Source organism: Genypterus blacodes, unplaced genomic scaffold (assembly GCF_046128005.1).
Source record: "Genypterus blacodes isolate CSIRO-AG114 ecotype Tasmania unplaced genomic scaffold, CSIRO-AGI_Gbla_v1 ptg000240l_1, whole genome shotgun sequence".
Classification (NCBI taxonomy): Eukaryota; Metazoa; Chordata; class Actinopteri; order Ophidiiformes; family Ophidiidae; genus Genypterus; species Genypterus blacodes.
The window spans coordinates 937,501-950,000 of record NW_027467038.1 but is presented as its reverse complement, the minus strand read 5'-3'; the positions used below and the strand labels follow the sequence as shown (position 1 = coordinate 950,000).

The 12,500-nt window shown below is 47.3% G+C and overlaps 3 protein-coding genes across 7 annotated transcripts in view; 2 read left to right on the top strand and 1 right to left on the bottom strand.

Moving 5' to 3' along the window:
- Window positions 1-2,932, top strand: part of LOC143016631 (inactive rhomboid protein 2-like) — a 20,377-nt gene extending 17,445 nt beyond the window's left edge. For all 3 annotated transcript variants that reach the window (XM_076171046.1, XM_076171044.1, XM_076171045.1), the window contains one exon: window positions 472-2,932. In XM_076171046.1, the coding sequence (XP_076027161.1) occupies window positions 472-900 (429 nt within the window). In that variant the 3' untranslated portion in view covers window positions 901-2,932. The remainder of the gene's footprint in view (window positions 1-471) is intronic.
- Window positions 2,933-3,053: 121 nt separating this feature from the next.
- Window positions 3,054-4,841, bottom strand: aanat1 (arylalkylamine N-acetyltransferase 1). Its single transcript, XM_076171154.1, has 3 exons — window positions 4,580-4,841; window positions 3,972-4,126; window positions 3,054-3,855 (listed from the first exon to the last, which is right to left on the bottom strand). The coding sequence occupies exons 1-3, from the start codon at window positions 4,719-4,721 to the stop codon at window positions 3,550-3,552; spliced, it is 603 nt and encodes a 200-aa protein (XP_076027269.1). The 5' UTR covers window positions 4,722-4,841; the 3' UTR covers window positions 3,054-3,549.
- Window positions 4,842-6,526: 1,685 nt separating this feature from the next.
- The window catches only part of ube2o (ubiquitin-conjugating enzyme E2O), a 23,569-nt gene continuing 17,595 nt past the window's right edge, over window positions 6,527-12,500 (top strand). For all 3 annotated transcript variants that reach the window (XM_076171157.1, XM_076171155.1, XM_076171156.1), the window contains exon 1: window positions 6,527-7,032. In XM_076171157.1, the coding sequence (XP_076027272.1) occupies window positions 6,613-7,032 (420 nt within the window). In that variant the 5' untranslated portion in view covers window positions 6,527-6,612. The remainder of the gene's footprint in view (window positions 7,033-12,500) is intronic.

Genomic DNA, 12,500 nt, shown 5'->3' with positions numbered 1-12,500 from the left:
GCCGCCATCTCTGCCCTCAGGTCACCGTTTCCTGTCGACCCAGAGAGACGGCAGCTCAGTGTTTATACACACGCTTACTCTCACAGCACCGCTTTGCTTTGTTACACATCTGATCTTAAACAAGTTGCATATCTTCCTTCCAGTCACCGGCTCAGTAATCCTATATCTCCTTCAGTGTAAAGGCTCAGTTGTCATTTATGAGCAGAGTTCTTACTTTAAGTCACATTTATTCTCACTTCCCTGAGTTCAGGATGAGCTTTCTCTCTCCTCTGTTAGTTTGATTGATAAACGTTGTGCCTTGTAAACTTGTTGTTGCCCGCAGTTAGAAATGAGCTTAATTCTGTTGACGTTCACTAATTCTAAGTTTGGCACTCGACAGTTCTTAGATCTCGACCCACGTAAGCTGCAGGTCAGAGGTCATGGGTTTGTCCCTCACACACTGGTCTCTCTCCCTCTCTGTGGTCTCTGCAGGTGGGTCCAGCAGGCTCTCAGTTCGGGCTCCTGGCCTGCCTGTTTGTGGAGCTGTTTCAGGGCTGGCAGATGCTGGAGAAGCCGTTGAAAGCCTTTCTGAAGCTGGTGTGCATCGTCCTCTTCCTCTTCCTGTGCGGCCTGCTGCCGTGGATCGACAACATCGCCCACATCTTCGGCTTCCTCAGCGGCCTGCTGCTCTCCTTCGCCTTCCTGCCCTACGTGACCTTCGGGAACTTTGACAAATACCGCAAGCGCGTGCTGATCGCCATCTCGCTGATCGCCTACACCGGCCTATTCTCCTCGCTCATAGTTTGGTTTTACATTTACCCCATTAACTGGCACTGGCTGGAGCATCTCACCTGCCTGCCCTTCACAAACAAGTTCTGCGAGAAGTACGACATAGACCACGACATCGCTCACGTTCACTAGACACAGGAGAAGCCGCCACGTTCCGAGACGACGCCGAGCTCCCGATCCGCTCCGGCCCGGCCTCAGCCGTGTGCCGGCCCTGTGTTTTATTATTCAAGCGAGGATCCACGTGAACCTGCTGATCTGTTCCCCTCCAGGAGACTTTACTCAGGCTTTTTCTAAGTCCACACTCACGTCCAGCAGTAATGTGGTAACAAACGGGCTGAGCCGCAGAATTTAAGGACAGGAGAAGAAGTTTGAAAGTGCAAAGAGCCGGATGGAGCCAGAGGAAGAGCGACACGCTGGAGACTCTGTGGTTCGTTTAGTGTGTGAACGGTCAAATGAACGGTGAAGAAGTCAAATGGAAGTCTGTGAGTCTGTGAGTCTGTGAGCTTCAGTTACTGTTAAACACCGACCAATCAACCCAAAGCCAAGGACAACACGCCTCCTGCCTGCAGCTCCTTCCTCTCTGAAACACTGGCTGCAACGTTACACAAGCTGTCGTTCCTTTTCCACTGCTGATTCCTGTTTGATTTGAGAGTCGGAGGCTGTCTTTGTGTCGTCATGTTGGTGCCGGCTGGACTCAGTTGAATGAGACTGAATCTCCTCTGAAACAGATGAAAGGTAAACCAAGGCGATCGTTCTCTCTCAAACCACCGGTTGCCTTAAACAGAAGAGCGGCGTGTTGCTGAGGCGTCCTCCTGCTTCTGCATGCTGCTGCTGCTGCTCGTGATCCTGAATCCATCTGAGCTCAAACTACCAAAGCCTCCTCACCAGCTGCTGCCATGTTGTGTTCAGACTCAAATAAACCCAAACTTTCTCTGTCTTTGCCTTGAGGTTTGATCAGCTCCGGTCCAATCACCCGGCTGTGCCTCAACCACTCTGGAACCTGCGTCGCTGTAAACAGTTTATTTATGTTATATCAGAGCAGCTCTATGCTTTGGCTCGATGAAAGCTCATACGGTCGGGTTGTTGGTTCTTTGCCGGAAGGTCGCAGGTTCATAAGATGTCATCTGAATGTGTGTGAAAGAGAGCAAACTCAACCATGTTACAGCCGCTCCAGACACGGGAACTCCTTCTTTAAACTCTCCGTGAGACCAAAGTCCTGTACACGTAGACTGGGCTCCCAGGGGACCAAGGGTAGTTCAGGTATTTGCATTTTGTTGATTGTTTTTCAACCGAATTTGAATATTCAGCCTCTAAACCTGCTGCATTCATCACCAATATCACGGCAACTTACACTGGATCTGAGTTTTGCACAATTTAAAGCCACGTATTCTGTGTGAGGTGAAGCTCTAGGCTCTAAATTCTAAGTACTCAAGCAAAATATGGCAACGGAAACGCAGCCAAGTTGTAAAATCACTGTAACATGCATCAACCAAAGCTACGTCACACTACACACTTCCAGGTCCACTGCAGTAAAGCGGATCTTGTACTCGAGTACCTACGTAACAAACAAGTACACACACACACACTCGGTCCCTAACTCTCAATAGTTAGTGTTCTGGTGTTTCCCTGTAAATGTGACACGGTGGATTTCAGAGGTCAGGAGTTCACATGTGGGTCCCTGCTTAGTTCCAAACCTGAAGCTTGGATTGGCTTTGTTGTTGTTACTGCTCAGGATTCTGGCGTGTTGCAGCTGTAAGGAGAGGAAGATGAAGGACTTGTGTGTAGGATTACGGATGCTTTCACCTCTTCACTCACCTGCGGTTGATCCGGGACTCTCAAGCTTCTAAACACATGAAAGACTCCATTTGAACACCATAGGAATCTGTGAGAAAGTCTACGGTGCCTTTTGCCTGGTGATCATGTGACTGAGTCTGAGCTGAGTCTCAACAAGCCACGCCCACTCTGATTACTGTACGCAGCAGCTGTTTCCTTTGGGACCAAATCAGTTCACCTTCTTCTATTTATCAGGACATAACTTAAGGCCTCAGCCACGGTACTGTTTTATATACATATAGATATGTGTGTGGAAAAACTACAAATGTGTGTGTTAAAGACGACAAAGTAAATGCCACTCTAGTCATAATAAAGTATGATTTTAATTTGATGTTGATCCTTTGTCATGTTACACATTTAGCTTATGTATGATGGGAAATAGATTTTTTTTTTGACTTTCAGCACCAGAGAGAACGTTGCTTCAACCGTTGCCCCCGGTAACATGTGATGGAGTTAGGAGTCTGATGCTTCACCTCCTGTCACATACAAAACTATTCACACGTATAATTCTGATAGAAGAAGACACAGAAACCAGAGCTTTGCTAGAAAACCAAACCTTCATTAGTTCAATTGGAACAAACAAAGAAAAAAAAAAAACAATGCCTTTGCCATGCCTTTGACTTCAAAATGACCAGCATTTTGGAAGAAAAAAATAAAGTACAACAAAATAGGAGAATTCTGAAATCAATCGTGCTTACATTCATGATTTAGTTTCATATTAGTCACATTCCATTACAGATCATCAGCATCATGTTTTTCTGACTGACATAAGAGTGAGACTGAGCCTCACAGTCACACACACACACACAGACACACACACACACACCTCACAACACCGTCGGCAGCCTGCTGTCAACTAAGCGGCTCAGATGTCCCTCAGATGTAATCCTGTTTCCAGGGGTCCCGCTGCCACTGACAGGGGAGACTCCACATCAGGCCCTTCGCTCCTCAACAACCGCTGTTTCGTCGCATGAAGGCGTGACCTCTGACCGGGTAGAACATCTCTGTGAACAGGAGAGGCCCCACTGTGATCTCACTGGGGCCCTGCACCTTGAAACCAGACTTCTGGTAGAAGGGAACCAGGAAGTCTTCGCACATGAGCACGGCCCGGCGGACGTAAGGCAGGCAGCGGAGGTACTGCAGGTAACGCCACAGCAGGATGGAGCCTTTGCCCTGCTGGCGGAAGGTCCGGTGGACAGCCAGGACGTGGATGTGGACCGTGGACCCGTGTGGCTTATGGAGACTCAGGGCGTCCTGGAAAACCGAGAGGAGAAACGGATTCAGATACAGTCATACAAAAGATTAAACCTTGACACCAAATCCCATGCACTCCCCAGCCAGGTATGTAACTGTCCTCTGCTCAGTCTCACCACGGAAAGCTTCTCCTGGTCCCACAGTGAGCCGATGATGAAAGCCACCAGGCGTCCCTCCTCAAACCAGCCCAGAGACAGCTCAGGACACAGGCTGAGGAAGTGCCGCACCTCGTCCAGGTGGAGCGGACACTTGCCGGACACGGAGATGAAAGCTGCGGGCAGGAAGGAGACGTGGTGTTATCATCTGAACAATGAGGTCCAATCAAAGATAAGGAAGTCACAGCGAACAACCCTGAGATGTTGGGAGGGTTTGGAGAGTTCAGCCAGTGAGGGGAGCCAGGTCGCTCTCAGTCCTACCAACATGAATCTACTGGCACTTTATTTAGAGAATATGAGTATTATATAGACTCAGTCACATTAATTTCATTTTATATATTTACATTTTGATTTCATATATTCACATTTCTACATTTGTCTTATTCCATTTTAGTTTATTTAAAATAAAATTTCAAATATCGTCTAATTGATATTATTGAATAATTTACCCTAAGATTTTTTTTAAAACTCTTAGATTTTTTTAAATTTTTAATGAACTCATAAGTGTGGAAATGATGTTTGTTTGGTAATTTTACGATGTTAAAGTGTGTCATTCAAACCCGTCTTACCTTCCCTCTCGATCTCAAACACACTGATGGCGTCCTGCGGGCTGAGGGTGCGGAACTCGCTGGCCGGCAGCGTGTGGCGGCGGCCCTGGGGAGAGCGCATGTGGAGCGGCTTCATGAACGGCACAGCGCCCACCACCGACATACCGGAGCCGGATGTCAACCTGAAAGTGCTCGAGTGAAACACCGAACGCTGAGATTTGACTGATTAGAACGGTGAACCCTCGTCTCCTTGGCGCCAAACACCCTCTGCTCCGTGCGTAAGGAGCCTGGTGCGTAAAGACGCTCTGAGGGGCACAACGCGGGGTTTTATACCGGCGAACCAAAGGGGGCGGTGGGTTCTAATCCCTCAGCAAGCTGGATGACTAACTCCTCCATTGTGATGAACCATAAACATACGCAGCTGCTCGGGGTCAAGCTGGATGTTGGACCTCATGTTGAGAATTAGCTCGGGGATTTGACTAATCACGTGCTTTCCAGATATGAGAAATCACTTTAGATCCATTCTTAATCAAGTGACAAACCTGAATCCTACAAAATAAAAGCTTCTGAGAGTGGCTGAGGCTGTTGTGTAGCTGTAGCAGGTGTGTGTGTCTTCTAAAATAAAGGAATCTTCCTTATCAAGCGTTCACGTGAGTCACCCCTTGTCATCACGCTGAGCAGCTTGCCTGGTGTTTGCCAAGCCGCGCCATCCTCAGCACCTCAGCACTGCTTACTGTTCTTCATGTGACTCCTTTGCTGGGAAACTTTCCATATTGTCCCCATAAGTCGGGGTCACCATTTTTACTCGCTTTGTTTTTTTTCCATCTGTAAGAGGATCAGAGGAGTTTGTTTACCACTTCTTACAGCCTTAAGTAAAGTCTGTTCAGGCTTTTGATGCCCATTCAGTTTCATACTTATTTGTACAATATAATCCACTTATTTGGTTATACATTTGATCAGTTATCATTACTGTTTTGACTACATTTGAATTTGTAATAACAGCAATTAGGTCGTCCAACACTTAAAGATCTTAGGAACTACATTATAAATAACTTTTTCAAATTGTTTATTGTAGAATTTGCAGATAAATCCTCATTCCATCCGGACAGACAGAATCCATAACTCTGGGAAGAAAGACCTGTCTGCAGCGCCAAAGTACCAGCATGTAACACAGGGCGGCTCACTAGCTCAATTGTCAATCATGTGTCATATTGGGAGGAGTTAGGAACCATTTCAGGATGTGAAGGGCTGAATCATCACTGTGGTTAACAACTGTGACACACACGGGGTCCACTTCTCCAAATCAAGATCAACCATTTTCCCCCCCTTTCTCCCTCCTCTTCTCTCATTTTTTTCCTCCCACCACAGCCCATGATGCATTCCGATGCTGCCTGCACTGGTGTATGATGTCATTCTGTAGACCCTGTACCTATGAGATACTTGAACTATCAGCACTGACGTCACCCAGAACTCTGCGACCACTCTATTGTGTCATTTCTACACAACCTTTAATGGCTGTGGCTTCCTGCTGTCGCCCTGTTTGTCACCCTATTGAACATCACACAGCCTCAGTTTCTATTCAGGGCCTAAGTTCTCCTCTCCTCTCGTTCTCTCTCTCTGTAAGTTATTAAAAAAAGAAACGAAATAACTACAATAAATAAATAATCTGTAATTGGTCCGTCTCTCTATACATTTTGTCACATTCCATAGGTCCCCCCCCTCTCTCTCTCTCTCTCACTCTCTCTCTCTCTCTCTCTCTCTCTCTCTCTCTCCCACCCTTTTTCTTTATTAAAAAACAAAAATGATCTCCAAACGGTCCCATGCTGTCTGTCCATTGTCATATCAAATGCTGTCTTTGATAAATAAATACATATCTTTATAAACAACCCCCCTCTCTGCCGCGCTCCTCTGGTCTGCGTGGTGACGCCGCCACACTGCGCCTCTTACGCAGCGCCTCTGACGCAGCGCTCCGCTCCGTCCGGACGTAAAACACGTGCAGCGCGAGGTGTTCTTCCTCACCGTCATCCTCTCATCACTCCCTGACAACAGCAGCGATGGCGGAGCCCGTAGCATCGGATGCGGCGGCCACGGACCCAGACACGGCAGCATCCCCGACCTTCTCCCCCGCAGCCAGCCCGGGCTCGGAGCCTGCATCCATGGCGCTCTCCCCCACAGCAGACGGCTCTCAGCGGCTGTTGTTCTCCCACGACCTGGTCTCCGGACGGTACCGCGGCTCCGTCCGGTTCGGCCTCGTACGGATGATCCACGGCGAGGAGGATTTTAATTCCGACTCGGACATGGATGATGGCGGTGGGAGAGGCGGCGGCGGAGGCGGTGGCGGCGGAGGCGGACGGGTCCAGTGCGGTTCCGACACGGAGAGCGCAGCGGACAGCGCCAGCCGGCCCCTGGGACGAGGGTTCGTCCGGGTCCAGTGGTACCCTGAAGGAGGGAAGCAGGACATCAGGGAGACAAAGGTACCACACACACACTCACACACACACACCAGCTAACCTAGTATCTGTTTACATCAGTTATGGAAGGAGACTCTCGCTCCTCTTCGTGTCTGCGTTGTTATATTCGCCTTCAGGGAGTGTTTGGAGTCTTTTTGAAAGATTGGGCGACTTCGGGCTCAGCTAATCCATCTGCTAACAGTCTAGCATACATGCTAGCTAGCAGTTTAGCTTGTAGCATCATGACGGGATGAACTGGATGCTAAGTCATCCAGCACACACAGCCGAGCTAGCAGGCAGTGTGGCTTTAATCTAAAGCGTTCATACCACACACACACACACACACACACACACACACACACACACACACACACACACACACACACACACTTGTCCACATTGTTATTATGATCATCATTAGATCACTCGGTGTAGCACTTCGGCGGGGCGTGACTTGGCCACTTGTCAGTTCATCTAATAGAACAAAGATTGTTTACAGAACTTCCTTCTTATCTTGATGTTCTTCTGACGCCTTTTGTTTAAACCAGTTTGACTTGTAGCCCCAAACCTGTCAACACTGCAGGAGAACACAGCTAACATTCAGCTCTCAAAACTTGTCTGTATCTGACATGACAGGCAGAACATCACCATGGTTTCCCTTTCTTCTACAGAAATAAGTGACAACATATACATCACCTCCGTCTTTTTCAAATAGTGGCTTGTGAGTTATCAGGAAGTGAAGCTCACTCTAATAGAGTTTGATCTGAGTGCTGAAACATGATCTGTTTGTTTGTTTGTTTGGACTCAGGCCATCTTTACTCTTTACATCAAGGACAACAGAAGGCAGAAGTATTGGATTTTAACCTGTCCTAGACAGTTTTAAGATGAAGGATATTTGATGTTTATGCTCCTATAATGTCAGATAAACTCAACTTGGCTGCCTTGGTAGAAGCTAAATGTGCAGGTTTAAAACGAGCACACAGTGAAGCTCTATCAAATCCCCTCTGGTGATCTCTTCATGGTGACTCAAGCTCATAAACGGAGCTGTTGAACTGCAAACACAGGTTTAAGGTAGGGCTGCGTGTCAGAAGTGTTTTTGAGATGCAAAGGAATCTGAGCTTATTTAGGACTCATTTTTATTTCAAACTAAAGGTGGAGGTCTTTCTTTGAAGCAAACTGACATGATGGCTGTTTTCATTTGATGTGTAATTTGATGATGAGTGAGTCAAAATGCGTCTGTATCATCAAAGGTAGTGGTTTAAGCAAAAAGGTGAATCCTGCTGTCACAGAAACAGAATTGTCCAGGTCAAGTGTCCCATGGGTCTGTGGAGGACTGGACTAGAACACACTCGGTTTAGAGACGAGGATGCGACTAGAAGAAGCCTGTTTGCTTCGCTTTGTCCTGTGAGTAAAATGTGTAAATTTCTGGCTAGAGTGAGAACGACAATCAAAACAAAGGAAGAATGACACATGGGCCAAACAATGACACCAATGTTTACATTCTGTGTGCACTGTTGTGCTGTGTCATTACTAGTCTGTCCCCCCAGATGATCCCGTGTTTGCTACTGTGTTGTTTGGAGCTTTTGGACTTCATATCTCAGTGCTATAATTGGCTTGCGTGTGTGTATGTCAGTACAACGAGCACCGTTCTACCAATCGCCTTCAAACTAGCCAGAAACATTGTTCAGGGGTTCAGCATTTCCGTTTTTATTTATTTATTTATTTGCATTACCAAATGATAGTAGTGTGAGACATGAACCACACCTAGAACATCACGTTCCTCACACTTGATACTGACATCACAGTTGTTTATGACATCATGATGATAACTGTGTAGCAACCCCCTTACAACTGTGTAGCAACGCCCTTAGAGTACTACATCACCATATACGGAATGGAGGAGGGAAGAGGGGCAGAGAGAGAGGGAGAGAGAAAGGAGAACTGAGACCCTGAAGAGAAACAATAGGGTGACAAACAGGGCGACAGCAGGAAGCCAAAGCCATCAAATGTTATGAAGCTATGACACAATAGAGTGGTCGCAGAGTTTTAGATGACATCAGTGTTGTTAGTTTGACAGTTTTAGTGGGATGACAGTGAAGGCAGCTTCAGAACCCCGTCATGGGCTGTGGTGGGAGAATAGGAAAAAGGGGGGAGACATGGGGAGGAACAACAAAGGGAAGAGATCTCCCCCAAACACCCAACCCACCCCCCACCCCAACAGTCACTCAACCCCACAGTCACACCCCCATCCTGGCCCGCCTGGGATAAAGAAGCTATTTGGTGTTCAAGTTTCCAGTCATAGGTCCAGCATAGCCTGTAGATCTGTAAAGTGGGAAACGGAGTACTTTGAAGTGTCTGTGTGTGTGTGTGTGGGTGTGTGTGGGTGTGTTTGTGTTACGCACCGACTTGCGTTTGCTTATCTTCCTGTGCCCACATGCCCTCTCACAGCTGTCATGCTGTCTTGCTTATGTACTGCTTGCATAGTGAAGATCTGAATCAATAATTCATGAGCGCTGTACTTCCTGCACTATGCAAAATTGCGTATCTTCAGGATGGTATCTCTAAAAACGTTCAACTCTTATTTATTCTGTGCTCTGTTTTCTCCCAGGTGAGTTGTTTAGGTTCTGCCACATGTGTCAGGGTTTCCTTCCTTGGGCTAAAGTCGTCTTGTTCTAATGCTATACTGGGCTAAAGAGGCTTTATTCTGGAACTATATCAGTAACTGAGTACACATCAGAACAGTGTGCACACTATTGAATCAGCATCCTGAGCTAGGATGGTATGAATATTATGATTGGTAATGTTCCAAGAGTATTGATACTACTGCGATTACGTAACACCTCTTGTTTATTCAGAGAGCGGTGGAGTCTAATACTGTGCAAGTATGCGGCTTAATTGCATTTCCCCTTTAAACGCACTGAGGAGGAATACTGAGAGTATGGAGTGCACGTGTTTGTCTTCTGTAGCAGCTTAGTTTGAGTGCTTGCTCAAGGGCACTTTGGCAGACCTTGAGCGAAGGGAGTGAGTTACTCAGCCAGTCATTTCACTTAGTGTTCATTCTTCCTTCACATGCTCAGTTACTCCTCTGATCTCATGGAACATAGTGGCCCTGATGTCACTTTCTAAGGGAGTCTGCAATGATTAGTGAGGCCAGATGGCACACAGGAAAAAAACCTCCAAGGAGGATGTGGATAGTTTGTAGTAAAATGTCCACCTCTCTGTGTTCCTTCTTTCAGGCTCAAAATGGGAACATGTCTGCAGCTCACTTCACTTCTTTCCTCCCAATGAAATCAGAACAATTGTCTCCAGAGAGAGTGAGAGAGATGGAGAGGGGGGGAGAGAGCGCTTGAATCTCCATCTGAGTGCAGATATGAATGTCATCGTCTTCTGCTGTGCTGCTCACAGTCTCGCCGTGTGTGTGTGCGTGTGTGGTAGTGATTCAGTTCAGAACATGGCCGGTGTGTTTCTTTGCCTTGTCTTCTAAAGAGCAGCGTAACTGAGGACCCAGTTCTTTCTCAAGCTCTACTTGCTATGCTAGATTAGACTGATATTGCACAGTGAGCTCGGTGTTCATGCATATCTGGGTCCTGACCTGCTGTTGTGTTGCTGTTAAAGCTCACAGGCTAGACGCTGGTGCTTCTGGTGCTTCTGAACCTCCAGTGTTCTTGTGACTCAACAGTTTGGTACTTTCTGAAACTAGGTAGCTGTATCCCTCACTGACCTTGCACCTGACCCTGTTGACACTTCTGTCGTTCCTCTGCCACAGTGTCGTGAATAAATGTTTTTTTCTCAGCGACTGATTTGTGACGTTTAGGGGACGGTGTTCTCTCGCTGCAACCCTCAATCAGCATCAGCAAACTCCCTGTTGCAACGCCCTGTTGCTGCTAGGCAACCTTGAAAATTCTTTCCAAGGATAAAGGTGCTTTGCGCTTCCTGTGCTCAGAGGGAACAACTGGTGCAGTGACTCTCAGACGTCCCCGTCTTTATCTGACATTTAGAAAGGCGGTTGCTGATGCACATCTACGTATCCATGCACTGCCAAACCCCCCCAGAAGTGTTTGCCAATAAAGTCTTGTGCGCTATGCAGTTTGTGGCTTAATTACCACTCTGTTGGCTGGGAAAGGTGGCTGTCAGAGCAGAGGGGTTAAGGTAAGACGCTCTTCCCCAGAGGCAGAGACTCTGTGACTGTGGAGGAGGTGGACGGGAGAAGAGGAGGTCAGTGAGATAATGGGCCAAGTGAGGAAGGGGAGGAAAGAATGATTTGAAGGATAAGATCGAAAGTATGAGAACATTTTGAAGAACAACTCTTAATCATGCAAAGACACATCTCAAAGGCTTAAGGAGAATTTAAAACTATAAACGGCTTGACTGGAAACATAATGAGCCCTGCAGACAGTTTGGTACCAGATGGCTGTTATGGTAATATGAGGGCTTTTAGTCTTTGATAAACGGTGAGATCCCAGGTTTGGTCCCCTCAGGGTGGCTTTGGTAACGTGCTGTCTGTCTCATATGCAGTCCTGTCTGCTCTTTAAGGATCAAATGCTGTTTTTGGTACCCTGCCAGGATCCTCTGATCAGTGATGATGCATTCAAGGTAGCAGCACTCACAGCACTGTGCGGTCCTGCGCCTGAAGAACTCAGGATGGTTGGTTAGCCTTTAATAAACGTAGGCGTGACGGCTCATGTCTGGGCCCGACCCTCCTGTAACACCAACAACCCCCCTCCTCCAAGGGGTCTAAGAAGCCTTCATATGGAGCCTTGCTAGGAACGCATGAACTAAACATCTGCTCTCTATACTTTACATTAATGACCTTTTGAGGAACCTTCTGAGAAACTTACTTCCAGCTCGGTTCTGCAACCAGAACTATACAGTAGTTCCTGAACCACTGTCAGCTCCTACTCCAGGGTCAGCAGGATGATGAGTGGAGAACTGCTGTGAGAGCCTACAAGACCAAACATCAGGTGCCTCCTCCTCTGAGCACCATTAGTTAACACTTTCTTCTGAACGTCCTTCTCTTGTGGAGACCTTGTGCGTCACATGGCCGAGGTCTGAGTCAGTTAAGTGAACGTCCTTCAGGAGCAGCAGGGCCATGCTGCATTGTGACCCTCTTCCCTGTGTCCTCCATGTGGTAAAGCATGATGTCATACACCAGTGATGAGTCACGTTAGCACTTGGCGGTGGTCTTTCTGTCAGCCAAAGCTGTTTGACACTTTTTAATTGCTGTTCAAACACAGAAAAAATGTATTCTCCACTGTAGTTTATTAGGCGTTTCAATATGGGACCATATTTCTCTGCAGGCTGATGAAGTAATTATAGCCATGTGTATTTCCAAGGCCCCTGCCCTTCCCCCGCTGGCTGAGCTCTCGCTTTGCTGTTTTTAAGATTCTCTGCTCCCAGACAGTTCCTCGTAGTTGTACGGCTCGACCCGTACGTCTCTCTCTGTGTGGTGAGGTTATGAATGAGCCGACAGAATATCTGCCTGGTCTGAGGCG

Coding starts and splice junctions, on each gene's coding strand:
- aanat1 (XM_076171154.1), bottom strand. CDS start 4,721: ATGTCGGTGGTGGGCGCTGTGCCGTTCATGAAGCCGCTCCACATGCGC. Junction 4,127..4,579: donor GTTTGAGATCGAGAGGGAAG/GTAAGACGGGTT, acceptor TCCTGCCCGCAG/CTTTCATCTCCGTGTCCGGC. Junction 3,856..3,971: donor ACCAGGAGAAGCTTTCCGTG/GTGAGACTGAGC, acceptor TCGGTTTTCCAG/GACGCCCTGAGTCTCCATAA.